The sequence below is a fragment of the Lottia gigantea genome, assembly GCF_000327385.1.
Source record: "Lottia gigantea unplaced genomic scaffold LOTGIsca_42, whole genome shotgun sequence".
NCBI classification, from domain to species: Eukaryota; Metazoa; Mollusca; class Gastropoda; family Lottiidae; genus Lottia; species Lottia gigantea.
The window spans coordinates 2067563-2087094 of record NW_008709463.1 but is presented as its reverse complement, the minus strand read 5'-3'; the positions used below and the strand labels follow the sequence as shown (position 1 = coordinate 2087094).

General features: G+C 33.2%; 1 protein-coding gene across 1 annotated transcript; it reads left to right on the top strand.

Moving 5' to 3' along the window:
- Positions 1 to 14588: 14588 nt before the first annotated feature.
- LOTGIDRAFT_123097 (hypothetical protein) lies at positions 14589 to 17494 on the top strand (the record flags this gene model as incomplete). Its single annotated transcript, XM_009060447.1, has 3 exons — positions 14589 to 14901; positions 15167 to 15510; positions 17204 to 17494. Coding segments are annotated over 3 exons (948 nt in total), but the record flags the coding sequence as incomplete, so codon positions are not given.
- Positions 17495 to 19532: the final 2038 nt, after the last annotated feature.

Genomic DNA, 19532 nt, shown 5'->3' with positions numbered 1-19532 from the left:
TGGGAAAGCAAGGCATGCGCGTTTGTTGAGCTCTAACGTGATGGGTTATAAGCATGAATGAACGAATTAGCAATTGTTCATAAGAATTTGATACCAAATTTGATTCAATTCATAATGAGAAAAAATAATTGATTTATATATTTGGAAGTATTATTCGCTTTGAAATGGCAAATCGTTAACATATAGCGAGTAATAATTATATGCATCAAAATAATTATAATGAAAATAACATAAGTACGGGACAAAGGCCTGTTGGAGGGTTGGACGTTTGGGGTCGGGATTGGAGGGCTGGAGTAGGGGGTTGGGGCAGACTGGTGCTTAAGATATCGGTTGAGACAACTCGGAGCACCGAAGACACTACTTGTCTGCCCGAAAGGACAATATCGGGGAGGAGGTGGTGGTAGCTGTCTATGAATAATAATAATAATAATAATAATAAAAGTTGTGATAAAAGTCAACAATTTTTGATTTAAAAAAAAAAAGAAATAATGATGCAATCAAGAAATATTTATCAAAAGTTAAAAATGAGTCTTTTTTCTATTTGAAAAATTTTGATAAATTTTGAAGAAAAATAAACAATATCCGTGATCAACATGTTTATCACCGTGGTTACACCTTCCCAACATAAACATCGTAATTACCGTTGGATGTTGTTTCCAAGCGATTAACTACATTTAAACGTGTAATAAGAAAATGTTACTAAAAAGGGACGACTCATACGGAAAATGTCAAAGTCAAGTGATGCGGTCAAAGATCGGGACTGCTGAAGCATGGTTGTTTAATTATCAGTATAATTTACAGATAAAGAGGTTTATATAATATATACTCTCTATTCATTCAACACCAATTTGTTTATCTGCTACATATTGTAATATACGAATATTGTAGATTTCATTTTTAGTCAAATAATCTAATTAGGGAAAGTATACCATGACAATATTTAAATTTTCGGTTCATCTAGATTGCGATGAACTAAGGACAGAACAATATACAAGTTTTGCTTGAAAGTAAAATTTGAAAAACTGGCATCAACTGTGATTTTGTAGGTGCCGGAGCGCCAAGGTTTAAAACAAGGATCGATCAGAGTCTCAAACATACCAGTTGCATCTGTCGGTGCAAATATTGTTTTTCGCAGATTTTGATGATCCTACATGTGCCTATCTGTCTCTCTTTTTGCTTTTTACATCCAACTATCATTTTTATATAATCTTCTAACGTGTCCCCTTATCAAAAGTTCGTTTACATTTCCGTTGGCCATATTGAAAATTGGAGTGATAAGGAAAAACTCCGATGTTAAAATAATATATAAACAGTTTAATCTATTGTGAAAGTATGTGTTAATTTAAAGAGGATATATTTGAAATATTTATATCTTAGTCCTAATGAAATTTTTAAAAATGAATCTAAGGTGAAATTGTTTTGATACTGTTTTTGAAAATATTGCGAGACCAATTTTAGTCACAATTAATGTTTTATGAAGCTTGTTCACACATCCCTCTCTTAAAAGTAAATTTCAACAAGGTACGTACAGATATAGGATATTACAGGGAGATAACTCCTTTTTTTAAAATTCATAAACCTTTAAGAAAAAAGGTGTGCACTTGAGCTACAATCAAAGGATAGTTAAAAATCATGCACACAAAATTTGGTAAACAGACTTTTTGTCACTGCGGTATAATCTGGCAAACTTTTCCTCGATTGAACTATACGCATGTCTTAGTCTGTGTGGGGTTATATGGAATTTCGGCGAGTTTCTACCTAAGCACCACCCACTGTCAGGAAAACACCATAGCGATCACCACCTGGGTATGGTTGCGAATAAAAATAGAGGTCATAAGCTGTTGGTTGCGTTTCATAGTCATGGCCAATTTCAATGTTCGCAATCTTGTAATCTGTGGTATGAGGGCACATTAAACCAACAACACGTTGTAATTCCCATCTAAAAATGAACGCTATCATAACTACCTTTTCAAACCATATACGTTATCAACAAAAATATAAAGTAATTATTATTTTCTATTAAAAAATAAATGAAGTCGGTATTAAGTTAATATCCATTTTGATCAGTATTCTGTGGTTATCTTTAATGCGTTCTCTCATGCAGATAAGAATTTATTTATGCTTTCAAACTGGAAGACAAAAACATCGACACTATCTAAGAACTTGTAAAGACGTCAATTTGATGTGGGAAGCTGAGATATTCTATAATACAGTGGTTCTCAAACTTTTTCTTTCTATTATCTCTTTCAGAATCCCTGATCGATTGCGTTTTCCCCTAATTCTCCCCTTGAAAGATGGGTACCCTTATTTTCAAAATAACAGTTTATCTCACATGTCTCAAATAATTAATTCATTATCAGCTGAATTAGAAGAGAATTACCAGCACAATTCCAAAGAGTGATCGATCAAAAAAGGTCAAAAAGTCATTTTGTTTTGTTTATCCAGACTGAATTCTGATGGGTTAGACCTCTTAATTATATGCAATAAGAACATAATGATATGATTAAGAATACATGCTAATTCATTAGAAACACCAATTAATCAAATAGTTTGCTTAATTTGACACTAATAAATAAGGAAACCCGTCTTTAGCAACTCTTAGGTCCATATGCAGCGCTCGTACTTTACCTAAACTTTGACTAAAGTTACACTTTAGATATGCACCGGTCGATCTTTACGAAAGTCCTGCTTAAATTAGACTACCAAGTGTAGAAAATGAAAGCCTTAACCCTAACTTTGTAACGTTTGACTTTAGCCAAAGGTCAACTTTATAGGTAAGAGCGCTGCATACGGCCCTTACTATTTCGTGATTTCCTCCTGCAATCTTTTTATGTCAGAGAATAAAGCCTGTCTGAATAGAACTACTTAAATTATAATTGTTCACAAACTACAGAAAGCGCCTAATTACAGAATGACAAGAAGGTAATGTTCATAAACTTTCCTTCCGGTTATGTGATTTCATGCTTTCTTTAGAATCGAATACAATTTTCTCATCGTGCTTAAAAAAGAATAGAAAGATTCAAATTGTGACTTTTCACGTAATGATGAACACGACATGGACAAAATTGCCATCATTTAGCTAATGAGTGAATGAAGAGGTTATTCTGGTGTTTCCTTGGAATGCTGTTATGTATTGAAGACGTTATTTCTTCCTATATCTGATAAATGTCTGTAGGAATTTGAGAAAGTGTTTAATCATCTGTAACTTGTGATAAGTTATTATAATATGAAAGCCTTGTGATGTGTTTCTCCGAGCTCATATGAATTTCAACATTGTTCTGCATTGAACTATCCAATTGTCCGTGTATAAACCATCTAAGAAAAAGAATCAATTGAGAAATATCACAGGAAGATTTGAACGATAATATAAAAGCGAGGTGGACACGGCAATTTTTATCGAATAACACACACACTCCTTTTATAGATTTAGACACATAACATGACTCCACAAAGAGTTGTTTAACAAAATACAAGATTTGGACGGTGTCATAGTTCCTCCGACAGAGTCCGACACTCCGACAAGACATTTGAGACTTGATATTCGCGAATTGAAAAGCACGTTTTTATCACGCAGGCTGCAATAAAAAGTTGGAATGTTTTTATTACGTATAAAGAAACGAAACAATAAATAAATCATTTCTCAAAATCTATCGTATGTCTTTTGACAGCAAATGTTTAGCTATTCCACTGTGGCGAGTTTCAACGCGAATAAAAGTGGATAAGAATTATTGTGGTAAGAGTTATCGTTCGCTTACTTTTAAAAACTTTTTAAACGTGCTTTTCAATTCGCGAATATCAAGTCTCAAATGTCTTGTCGGAGTGTCGGACTGTGTCGGAGAAACCATGACTCCGAAGATTCGATGTTTAAAAGTGAGGAGCACAGCTAAAACACAGGGCAATATGGAATAAAATTAAAACAATTGTGTTTTATTCCATTTTATGTCCTTTTGTGTTCCGACTTAAAAAATCAAATAAACAGAAAAACATTGTTTCCTGAAGAATTATAATGGAATAATAGCCCTGAACAATTTGAATCGTTTAAAAGAGTGCTTAATTTCTCAACGTTAGATCTTACACAGAAAAACACCTTTATTAGCGGATTGTTGTTGAGTGTGAATTGCTTGCCAACCATTAACCATTTACACCACAACATATTCTTCCGCCTTGTAACCATGTTTAAACTGACACAGTCTGTAACTACTGTCGATAAAGAGGACACAGCTGTATCCGACAGATGCAAACAGTCCGTATGAAATTCATTAAGTGAACGACCTTCCAGCTGTGTCTTCATTATATTATTTCTAACAATTTTTTCTAATTTGTCTGAAATGGTACAGTTATTAGATAATAAACATACGATATAGAATGAAACTGATGCTTATTTTAATCTGCTTCGTGGAACTAGAGTTATAAAACCTCTTGTAGATAAGTAAGACAAAATGTATTAAAGATGGGTTTCCTTATTTTTTAGTGTCAAATTAAGTAAACTATTAGAATAATTGGTGTTGCTAATGAATTATCATGTATTTTTAATCATATCATTATGTTCTTATTGCGTATAATAAGGAGATATTGAACAATCATAAATGTCCACGTATATACAGTCTGGATAAACAAAAAAAGACTTTTTGACCTTTCTTGATCGGTCACTCACTCGAATTATGCCGGCTGCCTCTAATTTAGCTAAATATGAATTGATTATGGGCATGTGAGACAACTGGTATTTTTCCAAGTCATTAGAACACCTCTACTTTCTATTCATATAAGTATTAGCATTTCCATTTTCATAAATGAAAATAAGGAAACCCATCTTTAATTGCTTTCTCAAACACCTGATGGTACTTCTCTTTTCGATTTGGCCAAACTTTGGACGCAATTATGATTGACGGAATTGTCTTGCTTGTGCGAATTTTAAATGCAACTTTTATCCTCGAATTTGTCATACTTTGGGCGAGATTTCGATCAATGGAACTGTCTTACTTGAACGGATTTGTAATGCAACTTTAACTCTCGAATTAGTCATACTTTGGGCGAGATTTTGATCACCGGAACTGTCTTACTTGTACGGATTTTTATTAACATTATAATAAGATCATTAATTACTTGATAAGATTGTGCCATCTTGAATTCAATATAAACTTATCTTATATAACATGGTTTCAGCCTTGTACCATAGAAATGGTCTATGTCAGTAAAGTCATTCAATGACACATCAAATATTCATTTTATATCGACAGGTGGTACGTAAACATCAAGTGCACATCAAATACTGTATTTCATTCTCCGGAAATGAACTATTTCCATATTTAGAATCCTATATGTACAGTCATAAAAATCCGTACAAGCAAGACAATTCCGTCAATAAAAAATCTTGTCCAAAGAATGGCAAAATCGGAGTTAAAGTTGCATACCAGTGGACTCCTTCAAAGAGAAGTACCACCAGGTGTTTCGGAAGGGTAAGCATGATCTGCTTCGAGCGCGACACCCGCCACTACTACAAAATCATGAGATACAAGCAGATCAATTCATGCCTGACCAAACAAATTAGCCAAATATAGTAGCAGATTTATTGAACAAAATAGTATAAGACATATAGAAATAGAAAATAGATACTAAAGAATAAATGTAATTTATTGAAAGACAAAAGAATCGTCCCTTCTGATAATACTTAAAAGACACTGGCTGTTTCATAGTCATAGTCAATAAACGATCTATTGCTTCTTTTTGTTGCCATGAAGTAAGTTCATTGAAATCTTTTCACGTGATTTACAATATTTTTTATATTGAAAATTGTGAACACAGCCTTTATATCCTACTATCAACGCTATAATTGGCTAGTTAACTTCCTAAAGGAATCCATTAAATCTTTAAAAAGCACTAATGTTCCATTCATAGAAAATCGATTTAAACTTACAAATTTAACAAAATATTTATTACCTTAATAGTTGACACTGAATAGTACAACTAACTAGAAGAGTTCCTTTGTGTCTTTAACTTCCTCATAATGTCTAAAAATACCAGATTTCAACTAAGACCTGGTGTTAAATAATGGATTAACTAAAATACCCAAACGGAAATACGTATGGTTCTTACATGGAAATAAGAAGCACAAACGTATGACACAACCATTTTGAATCTTTTCCTCGACTTAATAAGTCGAATATTGATAAAGATTATGATATTTCAACTAAGTCTTCAAATACATTGAAAGGTTTAGAAAACTACGTTGAATGTGATTTGAGGCTTTGTGGAAATATTTTCAGAATTTCGACTTATTGGGTTGGGTTAGTGATTCAAAATGGTTGGGTTGTGAACTACCTTGTGTGTGTTATTTCCATTTAAGAACCATACGTTGTTTCGTTTGCTGAAATACCAAGACAAAAAGTAGATTGGTTGGAAATATCTTGTCAAGTTAATGAGGATATCGTTATTCCATCAATGACATTGAAGACAAAAAGGGAAATGTTTTATAAAAAACTCAAAGATAAAAGGAAATAATCATTTTTAATCTCTTGAACTCTAAAACAGAAAATTCTTCTTGTTTAAGGCTGGACCATGAAGTGAGTCCAACGTGAGCCATTCTGACCAGTGGTCAAGGTCTCCCCCTTCTGGGAGGAAGCTACTAGATACACCCTAGATTGCTATGTATGATGAGAACACAATCTTCGTTCTCGTTGAAGCAATGATCGTTTCAGAAAATGTGGGTGTATAAGAGCACGCATTCAACTTGAAGAAATTACAAGTTAAAATAGTAACTTAGTAGTGCCTCGGGGCTAGTGATTCCATTAATATGGAAACTAAGAAGTTGACAATGAAACCTTACATATTCTGATTATCATACTGCCTCTTCGTAATTATATCGGTCAAAGGGAAGTGTGTGTCAGCTTCATAAAATCCGGGATTGTGACAAAATACTTCATGTTCATGTTCATCAATATAAGTTTGTTTTGTTAATACTGGTAATAATATTGTCATTTATTTATCCATTAATATCAGTAGAAGGAGAAGTCTTTAAAGGGACAAGTTCGCCATTTTTTGGGAGTTGATTTGAGTCTTGAATAGATGTAAATAGTCTTCAGAAGTAGTAGAAATGTACGAAAATCGCATAATTCCCACAAAAATATCGATAGATGTATTATCTATACATGGCGGTGTTTAAGAAAAAGATGACTCGTCTGAGACGACTCGTCTTTTTAACTTTCAAACGCGGATAATTCTAAACATACATAGATTAGAAGGCTTAAATGGAATGGGATGTGAACACTATTACTGATTGGCTTAGCAAAAAAAATACCTGCTTTTGAGACTAAAGTCTGATTGGTAAAAAAAAATCTGTCCCTTTAAATCAGCTTCATTTGGTTTAAATTCTTCAAAAACAGTTCTATTTTCAAAATGCATCATTATTTTTTCAGCTGATGATAACAATGAAAATTTGTTGAAACGTTGTGTACAATAAAACTAATGAGAAGTATACCGTTGTTTAATGTGATTTGAACTCAACCCGTAAAATGTCGCTTAAAGATTATTTTATCAATTCTAGTTCACGATAATATAAAGATCTAAATATATACCGTGTAAATTGGTACATAGTCTGATGGAAAAATGCTGTAAAGCTGAGAGTGACATCGACTAATCAAACAATATTGCCATCTACAATAATGATATATATGGCACGATTGTATAACTATGTGTGACGGGGTCAATGACATCTTCTAAGGTTCATTGTGTATCACTACAATTTGGAGAAATACGGTCAGGAGTGACTGGACTGAGCTGAATGGAGTTTTACGTCCTAACTTATGGGGCTAATGAACTGGAGAAATGTTGCCAGGACAGTGACATTTTTTTAAAGAATAATATTAGTTTATTGCAGAATTAAGGCCAGGGCCCAAAGATACAAACATAATACAAACATTTGTACATACAGTCAAGTAACCTAATTACGTGGTAACCTACTTTTCGTGGATTTCCGGAAATGTTTAATAATTTACATGAGCGACCTTGCGCGACCTCCGCATTTGATAAACATGGGTTATCTCTACAATATCAGCTAGTAGAATGAATCCAGTAGTACAAATACAAAATGGAGGATTTCAGTTATCACCAAACGTCACCATTTTTTATCGGCCGAATTTCCTTATAATCCCAAGCGGTAATCGGAATTCCAAGTGTCGTTTGCTAGAATGTAGTCCAACGAATGAAGTCACGTGATCAACTAGCGGATTCCGTGTCAGCAGAAAAATTCTATGGAACACAAAGTGGACCATATTTTTATGTTGTTTCAGTGACTTTTAGCAATAAATCACGCTACGTATCTTATTTTGTTAGTCACTATTTTTTTTTTAAATCGTGGTTCTTTGAAGGAATTGTCACTAGTTATAATGAATTGATATTAAAGATAAATACTAAGAGAAGTTAATTATACAACCCGGTGTCCATACAACGTGTTTTTCTCGACTTATTTATAGATCAAACAGTGTACACGAAAATAGGTGACGCATTCTGCAGCCGATGCCGAGTTGGTTGCTCATGAAATATGGTTCAAAGTGAAGGATTCATACAGAAAATCGAAATAAACCAATTTTAATTATTTTGCAGAAAATCTGATGAAACATCTAAGACTTAAAAAAATCGTTTTTTTTTAACTTTGACGAAATTCGGTGTTGAATCCTTATATCCACGAAAATAGGTTGCACCACTGTATATGTACAATTTAATTAGAGCACATTAGTACATGTTCATAAATAAATAATGAAAAGCGATTAACAACATATTTCTATCTACTTTTCAAAATGATTGATGTTCATATAGTACTATAAAGAACCTTTTCGGATTGATGTCGCCTGATCTAAATATCTAGAAATTGCCCTAATAACATCCACATATTTAATTGAACACAACTGTCTAAATTTCATATAAGTAGCAGCGGAAACAAAGTATTCTGGGAGAAGTCCGTTTCTTATAACACTATAACGAGGACAAGTTAATACAAAATGAAAAATATTTTCTGACAAATAATAACATAATGGACAACGAGGACTACTTACAATTTTCCTTTTAAATAGAACACATCCAACAGAAAAAAGATTTAGTCTTAATTTTGCAATGTTTTGTTTTATATGAAATGAGATATTCATTGACAGGTAAGATTCTTGACATATATTAATGTTAAACATTGAATATATTCGTAAGCTCTCACTGTTATGCAATTTCGACGACCATTCTTGCAAATTAACATCAGTAAGACGCAGTTTAAGGGTGTTGATGAATAGTTTGGTGTTGCCAATACTTTCTTGATAAAACCCATTGAACACAAAATCAGTCTCACTTTCGTAGCCCAGGTTACCCTGCCAACAAAATCAAAATTGAGTGACAATTTTTAAACTTGCTTAGGGTATCTGTTATTAGGCATTTGAATCCAATACTTCACACATGACGCCATATAGTATAAAGCTAGGTCATGACGACCACATTCCCGTAAAGCACCTGTAGTGGAACTGCTTGTGACAGTGACATTGGCCTACCATGAGTGGTGGATGCATTGCCATCTACTATGTAGCATAAAAAATATGGTTCATAGTGTATCACTACAATACGAACATACACGGTTAAGATATTGAACTGACCTGAATGGAGTGTTAGGTCCTACTCTTCTGCACCTATAATTGGACTTGTGAGACGAGTAACTCAATGAAGTTTGCGATGAGGGAAATCTTGCAAGGGCAGTAGCATTAGCCTACCTATCTACCCTGTAGTATAATATGGTACAATGAGTATCACTACAATTCGAACATTGTATAGCTACAGGAGTGACCGAACTGAGCCTACAGCTTACTTGACAAGTAGAGACGGGATATTTTTGCTAGAATAGTTGCAAAAGCCTAACATAAATGATGAGTTCAATGCAATCTACTATGTAGTGGAATATGATGCATTGTTTAACACTACAAATCGTCATCATTTGTTCATAGAAAACCTTTAAATGTAAATAGCTGGTACAGTTTCAGTGACATAGTCTACCCCAAAAACCGTTAGAGAATACTAACTATCAACCGTAGTCTATCTGGCACAGTGTGTATGGCTGTTTTAATCGATTGGAATCACTGTGGAGAAACTGCGAGCGACATCTGAACACCATAGGGATTTTTTACAGACGTCTCTGACCAGCTCCGTTATGTACGGTGGTTTTAGATCGAGGATAGTATACAGTAAAAGTAAGAGTGGCAGTTCAAAGCCATTGATTCATAGATCACAGCCACTGTTTTTATTTATATCTCATCTCGTTTCCTTAATAGTAGACACCATACTGGTTCAATATCATTGACTCAGTAGTTGGTTATTGTTCTAGCGTTGACGGAGACTAGCTTTATGTGTCTTACGTTAAAGGAGATGACATTTAAAACATTCAGTAAGATTTCAGAAATTTCAGAATATTTTTTTTAATATTTCTGCATCGCTCTACAATTGATTATTGCGCACTATTTTAACAGTGGAATTTCTATCTCGCTCTACAATTGATGTATTGAGCACTCTACAATTGATGTATTAAGCACTATTTTAACAGTGGTATTTGTCTAGATTGCTCTACAATTGATGTATTGTGAACTATTTTAACGGTGGTATTGAGCCTCTATTTAAACAATCAAGGTACTATGTTACATAGTTTATTATTTATGTAAATTTAAAATATGGAAGAATTACATCTGTGACATGGACTAACCAGCAATTTCAACCATGGATTTACTTTCTGAAAGTTTAAACAGTACTTTATCAAAGTACGAAGAGATGATATTAGATGGTAGAATAAGAAGTTTAGGAACCTGGGGTTATTTTTCAACAGCTATTTATCTGACACTTATCGGTAAGTTTTCTTCATGATATTTGGCTCTTATCCTTGTCAAGGAAGGGAAGAATAATTTGTCAGTCATTCAGTCCGGGGGACTTACACGGCTGACGCATATGGTCGTTCGATAAGGCAAAAATCGTTACTAATCATGATTTTACATAGCTGGAATAACAAAATGCTTATTGGCATAGATCTGGCTTGGTAATGGCGCATTGTTTGCCATTGGTTTCATGAGGATAATATCCTTACTATAGAAAACCACCAATTTGATGTGGTCTCTCTCCGTATTTAAACTGTTTCGTCTAAATAGAAATATAATAAGTAATATATCCGGAGGGGCAATGGGGTGGGATCCTAATTTGAGTTAATGCAATTAGTCGATTGGCCGAATTTTTTCAAAGGGGCAATCAATTTGTCCTTCTTTGTCCCCCTGTAGCTGGTTTAAGCCGAATTATATATTAAAATGAATAATGATCGAATACACGTGTGTATCCTATTCTAATTTGTCAGCAGAGGGAGTAATTATTGCTTAATGAACATTTCCGACAATATCATCCGATATATCCTTTTTTTACCATAACAATAATTTAAATTAGTTCATGAATTGTTGTTTTTATTATAACATTCAGTTTTAACTATTACTATAATTACCTTGATATTTCAAATAAATGGGAGCTTATTTAAAAATAATTATGAAATTAATAATAATAATAATAATGATAATGATAATAATAAAAATAATAATAATAAAGATAATAATAATGATAAAAACAATAATAATAATAATGATGATAAAAAATAATAATAATGATGCTGATGATTGGAATAATAATAGTAATAATAATAATAATAATATTGATGATGATGATGATGATGATGATGTTAAAAATAATAATAATGATGCTGATGATTGGAATAATAATAGTAATAATAATAATAATAATAATAATAATAATGATGATGATGATGATGATGATGATAAAAATAATAATAATGTTAAAAATTTATTTATTTAAGTCTCACCGCCCATGTATACGGAGTATAAAAATATTAAAATAATAACAACATTATAAAAAGAACGACTTATGAGATACTTTAAAATTATATCGTAAAACTACATTCAATTAGACTGAAAACATCAATATACAAAAACAGAACTCATAAGGGGTCAAAATAAAGTTCAAGACTATCAAAACAAGATTTATAAATCTATTATAATTGATGTCTATAACTCATGCTGTTAGCTAATCTGAAAATGGACTGAGGATTACACTGCCGTCATTCAATAACTTCATTATCCTTTTATATTGACTTACACGCAACAATGAAATGGGAGTTTTACATCCTGTATTTTTTCTCCAGATGTAACCAAGTCCCGTAGCTCCAGGACTTAAACCGACCCAGGCCGACTTTGGCTTCCAATCGCATGAGCAGGAAATAGACTTAAATTCTGGCCAGAAATAGTAACCATACGTAAATCGATAAAATTTTCAGGCTTCACAACTATGACTATTTTCGTCTTACTTAGTTACTAAGTCCACGAAGACAGTCAAATACGGAAATCATTTGAAAACATGTTTATTTTGCAATGTCTCGGGTCAGGAAAATCGAGTTAAGAAATTTCACACATTTTCTCCCTTCTATTTTTCATTGACAAGCATCATAACTTGATACATGATAAAACCTTGATGTTTCATTAGTTGGAAACTATAATAGGCTTATTGGACACGTATTGATGTAATCAATAGTTGACAGCTTCGTCAGTCTAAATTAGGAAATTGTAATCCCCCATTATATAATAATACTAATCATGTTACAAATAAGGAGAATAGCGGACGAAACACTGAATGAGGCCTCAGAAATTCTTACCCTGAGGGGAATTCGAACCTACAGCACCAAATCACCTAACAGTAAACAATCTAATTCGGTATCGAAGTGTATAGACTTTCGACTTTTATACCTTTACTGTCAAGCAACTTTTAATGTCCACCTGATTTGTGTAACTAAGTCCGGAGTAATGGAAACTTAATGGCGGGAATAAAGGTTAGAAGTGGAAACTTGCTGACGACCTTCGAAATTGTGATATATAACCTACATCTTATATCTAATTGACAAGTTCTTATCAATGGGGGATCCTCTACGTCTTCAATCAATCTAATTAAAATACAGATCTATATGTTTTGGTTCGTTTCGTTATCTTCAGGTTACTACACCTGTCATTATTCCTTAAATCTAGTGGCTCAACTACCAGAGGGACTAGTTGAACTAAGCCCACGGGTCGAACGAGCTGCCTCCATTCAAGCCTCTGAAGGATATTTTGACAGTAGTCGACATCTGTCCAAATAGCTATCAGAGGCTGAAATAGATAAATATGTTTGGGTCTAGGGTCCGATTCCCTAGGAAAAAAATATACAAAATTCTAAAAGGTTAACATACAATATAAAATGTTTCAAACTTATGCTGGGGCCCTACCAAGGGCAATATCATATCCTTATTTAAGAAAATGAGACCCATGTCAGCAATGACTACCTTAGACCGAAACATCTTTCTCTATTCCAGCCTCTGATGGATATTTTGACAGTCGTCGGCTGCAGTAGCCGACATCTGTTTAAATAGCTATCAGAGGCTAGAATAGAGGCAAATGTGTCGGACTATGACTACCTTTGAGGGCCCTGAGACATGACAATTACCCGGTCTACGGGCTACACTCATTTAGTTGAGCCACTACTTTAATTGTTTTTAATCGAAAATTACCCAATAATATCAAAAGTTATAAGCAATCAAAAAAACTGTTAAGTGGGCTGGTAATAAATTTCAAAGGATAACAATGAAAATTCCCGAATTCCTCACACATAGTAAGGAAAATATTTACTGAACACGGGAACAGGGTATTTTCTTCGACGAAAATAAATAAATCAAACCAGAGACAAACAATCTGTACACTGTACCACGCAAAGGTGGGTTTTATGAGATGAAAAATGTATTTTATAGAAGAAAAATAAATCTAAAAACAGATGTGTTTCGACTTTAAAAAGAATTAATTTTGATATGATTAAGTCGATAATAAGCTTCATTATATAAAAAAGATTTAGCCATAGATATTCTCCTGACATCTTATATTGATTGAAAAGATCTGATTTAAACTGATATTATTTCTTAAAGGGACAAGTTCGCCATTTTGGGTTTTGATTCAGGTTTTGAAATCATACATATGTATATACATACATATACAGTACCAGAAATAATTCGTTCAAAAAAACAAAACAAAAAACAAAACAAAACCAAAACAAACCTCAAACTAGAAAGTTAACTTGATTTTATTTTCTATATATGGCAGGGTCTCAAGAGTCGTTATTTTCGACCATAAGCTGTGAACACTTTTACTTATTAGCTGAGCTGAAAAAAATTATGTTTCTGAGACTAAGATACGATTGGTCAAACAAATGGTACTCGTGTCATTGTTATTATAGGTGCACGGAGCACAAATTCAACAAACAATTAGGGGAAACTACTCGCCATATGGAAACGAACATGTCGCCCATTGCCCCCGATGTACCTGCGATGTCTTGCAAAAGAATCCCGGTTGGATTCCATTATGAAATAAATAATAGATTGACAAAATTCTAATATATCGGATTTGATCTTCTTAAAATACGAGATAACTTCGATGTAAACTAGTTATATCACGATTAAGCTCCGCCCACTCGCATATACAATTTCCGATATCATGTTATGAGAACTTATATTGGTTTTTTTAATAGGAGTAACAGCTACTATTGGTAACAGTTTGGTGGTTATACTTATTTTAACAGATAAAACACTAAAGAAAAGTCCGCACAATCTATTGCTGTTAAATATGGCCGCCTCAGATTTGGGTATATCTATCCTGGGATATCCACTAACAACTGCTTCTAATTATGCTGGGAGATATCTGTTTTCTGACTATGTTTGTGTTATTCAAGGATTTTGGTGTTTCACCTTTGCTCAAGCCTCTCTGAATACCACTATCCCTATCAGTTTATACAGATATATAGCAGTGTGTAAACCGCATCTAAGTAAGTATGCAGTCACATTTCTTTTAGTTTATTTTACAATCTTATTAAAAAGCATTTCTTCATGTAGCGTCTAGTGCCTTTTCTTTTTCTTTTTCTTTTTCTTTTAATGTTCAGTGGAATACCAATCAATCAAAAGCAGTGATAAAATTCTTTCTTTGATTGTGGCGTTTGAGTGTATCGTTCTTTTGATGAAGATTTACGTTATGTTTTCTGTGTATTTCTTCTATGAATCAGTCTAATTAGAACGCTTTTCTTTTTTATCCAGGTTATCATCTGACGAAGAGAGCCACAGTTTTAGTTATATTGGGAGTTTGGATCTACACTATAGCCTGGACAGCACCGCCTTTATTTGGTTGGAGTTCTTATACTTATGAACCATTCGGTACCTCCTGTAGTTTAGATTGGGGAAGTCCCAAACCACTTGATGTCTCCTATATTTATATTCTCTTTTTTTCCTGTTATCTACTTCATATCGCTATCATATCCTATTGTTATTATTATGTTTACAAGAAATCCGTCAATTTAAAACTGCATCCAGTCCGAGCCCCGATATCATACGAACATGCTGTTGAATATAAAAACTATCGAGCTGAATCCAAAATCACAACGGTAAGTACATGATGATTATTGATGTACCAACTAACGAACTCTGTGGACATTAAAAAATGAATGCCAAAAGTTGAATATAATCAAACTATCGTATCCGGCTATCAATAAGCATTGTCGAACAAAGATATTTCTGAATATCAGATTGAGGAGAGCAACTTGTTGATACAGACTAGCTATTTAATCATATTGTATTACACCCGGGGCCTTATTCTTGAAAACTAAACTAAGAAAACTTTTAATAAATACAGTAATCTGATTGGTAAATCAAACTAAACTTAAAATTGATTTTAGTGTTCGACCAATCAGATGACTAGAATAGTTAAATCATCTGAAGTTAGATATTTTAGAATAAGACCCGTGGTAGATAATTGAAAAAAAAATCTGGAAATTCATCCTGAAAATTCATCCTGAACAGATCAGACAGTAAATATTAAATTGAAAAGTCATCCTGAACAGATAAGACAGTAAATATTAAATAATAAATCATAATAATGATCTCTTTTTTCCCAATAATTAGAATTAGGTCAACTGGATTATATAGAAATGGTTCAAGCCCATGAAAAAAAAAGATCACGAGAATCTCACTATCCTTCGAGGTCCCATTTTGAGTTTTACATTTCAACATGGCGACTAGTCTGAAATTTCCGGGTCGAATTTTCTAATTATAAGCTTTTCGTATGACCATATTTTCTAAGACATGGAAATAATGTCACAACATAATATAGACGTTTACATATTTACGGGCTAAATTCAACATACTAACTTGAAAATTCAAGATACTAACTTGAAATCCAACATACTAACTTGAACATACTAGGTTGAAATTTCAAGTTACTAACTTGAAAATTCAACATACTAACTTGAAAATTCAACATACTAACTTGGAAATTAAAAAAAAAAAAAAAATGAATGGCCCTAATACGCTTCCGTAATTATGATTTAATTCTACTCATTTTTCATTTAGTAAACAAAAATAATAATTCACAAAAAAAAAGAAAATCAATTCGAGTTAAATCGTAATTCAGCAAACAAAAAATAGAAAATAGTAAACAGAAATGTTTTAATTCAGAAATTAAATAGAATTAAATCATAATTCACAAGAATTAGATAATTAAGTAGAAAAAAAAAATCATAAATAAAGTTTTTTTCAAAAAATATCCTAAACAAACCACCATACATATGTATCACGATTGGTAATAAATAATAGGATAATGGATGATTATGTCTCATTAGTCCTTAATGACGAGAACATTATTCTGCTGTATTTTAATGATGATGAACGACTGTGGGGGTGTTCGAAACGACATGAAAATTCGAATTCATCTTGTTTTGTTTCCTGATTATCCAGTTTCAATCTGTTATTTGCTCACACAATATTCTTAAACCTTTTCAGAAATCCGAGGCTTGATCTTAATCTCGGAGGTTTCTGACTGACATCCTGTCATCAAATACAAAAAAGTTAAAGAAGCACAGTATATATGGATATACTATTTCTGACATTTATCAACTCGACGTTTCACATGCTCATACAGGCAGCGTTATCAACAGTTCGTTGAGTTAATAAATGTCAGAAATGATATATCCATATATCTTGTGCTTCTTTACCGACTCCTATTTCTATATGCCTTATAAACAGTATACAAAAAAGTAGTAAAATATCTACAATCATTATTTTGATTATGCCCTTTTTCAGATGTGTGTAGTAATGGTAGTAGTGTTGATTATTGTTTGGGCCCCGTATACCTTTGTGTGTCTGGCGCTGATTTACAAACCAGATATACCAGTATGGTGGACAACTCTACCAACAATGTTCGCTAAACTAGCCAGTATGCTGAATCCATTTATCTACGCTGCTACAAATTCTACATTTAGAGCTACATTAACTGCTGTGTTTAAACGACCACGACGTGAGATCGTGGTACGACCAAAGATTGAATATAATAATCAAGGTGGTGGGACCTCACAGAACACAACAGAACGGTAAGTAAGTAGCAGGCGGCATGTCACGACACGTGCTTCAGAGAGGTGATACTGACAGTTGTATGACCTTGTATAATGACTCTTCAAAGACGTCTAATCCAGGTTTAAGACAATCTTAATTTTCTCTCCTGGTCGAGTTGTACAAAAAGTTTTATATCGAAAAAGCCATCTAGGCGGTTTTCAAGAATCAAACGAATCGTGGTATGCAATATTCTGTTTGAAACTCACTTCTATCACGGCAACTGACAACCGACTCTCTGAAATGTTCTTTATAAGTTAGTCAATATCTGCTGTTACATATGAAATAAGCATAATCTGTCTGTTATTATTTGGACCGATGGCATATTGTACAATTAAGCAAAGAGATCGCGCACATTTGTGGACGATTCAAAATGTAAACACAAGTACATGTAGTCCATTTTACTTCTAGATAGTTAAAGAAGTTAAGCTAGTTTGCATGTTTCCTAGCTCTAATTATTATACCTTAAGAAAATTAGACTGTTTTGGTTCAGTGTGACGCCTTGAAGCTATTTCGGCTAAATTATTGCCGTATTTCAAAACATAATGATCCATGAACCTGTTCTCCAGAGTAGATTAAACATTTCAATGTGTACCTAACCATGCTCTTTTTACTTCTAATAATGTCAAAAGAACACAAATTCTTTTTTTCAGTAGAACGGACAATGTAGGTGATATATTTATGGTGGACAGGACTAAAGATGGAGTTTATATTGGTCTCTCTGCTGTTAATATCGGCACGGGTCAAAGTTCAAGCTGTTCGATATCAAGCTAATAACGCAAACTCTGGTTTTCAGAAATTCAAATGCAGCTATTGATGGTATTTTGGCGTCAGGCGTATGTATGCGTTTCGTGCGTACATGATAAATGGATCCCAAGGATTGTACTAAACTCAAACAGAGTATAAATGTTTAATGACAAATGCGTGACTGAAAATGTGTGAAATTCCTTTGTCCCTGTCATTTAAACGGTGCTTATTTTAAAGGACGAAGGATGTGTGGTCTGGCTAAAACAAATATGACAAAAGACTTGGTTTTTACAGTGAAGAAGTCATTATCAAGACGTAATAAGCCAGTGCTTAAATAACGAAAAAATATAAAGAATTTCCGTGTCGTGAACGTTGATTTGGTTGATATCTAAGTCTGGTTTAGTTAGTGCCGCATTTTCAAAATTTCATTGAAAACGGCATAGCGTTATCCGTCCAATTTAGCATAAAATTTAGACGTAAAGACTTTCTTGGCAAACAAACTGTGCTTATACATTAAAATTTAACAGAATGGATAAATAGCTGTATGATTAGAGATTATTTCAATCACCTAATTCTTTAGTTTCCTTTCATGAGCTGAAATATACCTCAATCGTCAGACGTGAACTGTTGATTCGCCATGTCAAGCATGAGGATTTTTCGGCTAAATGTAAATTTATTAACTTCTGAGACTTATAAAATTATTAAACTTATACTTTACATTACATGAAAGATTTTATGGTCGACATCACGATATCCTTGAATACAATACATCTGGATTTCATCATATCAGATTTGCCAAACAATGATTTAAAAGGGACTACATCCAAATAAACATTTTCTTGGAAAGTTACAAAGCTCCAGAGCTGAAATTTGCAGAGAGTATCAACATTGGCTATCTGGACATCTGAGAAAAAAAAAGAACGCAAATATCTGGACCTTATCAAATCACCACCATCACCACCCCATACAGAAGCTAAATTGTTTTTTTTTTGTTTTGGTGCTTTGAATAAATTTGGACTTAAGTTAAACTTTTGTATTTTACATTTACAGCAATTAAATACACAAATACATAAAAACTTGGACCACTAAATAAAGAAAAATACAAAATGTTTTGTTAGGTCAATAATGTGCTGTATTTGTTTTGGTATACATTGTGAATCTATTACTAATCCTACACAGGAGAGAGAGTGCCTGCTATCATCCAGTTCCCCTTTGTCTACGTACAGCTTCGACAAAAAAGGACCTGAAAAGGTTTCTTAATATCTTTGTAATTGAC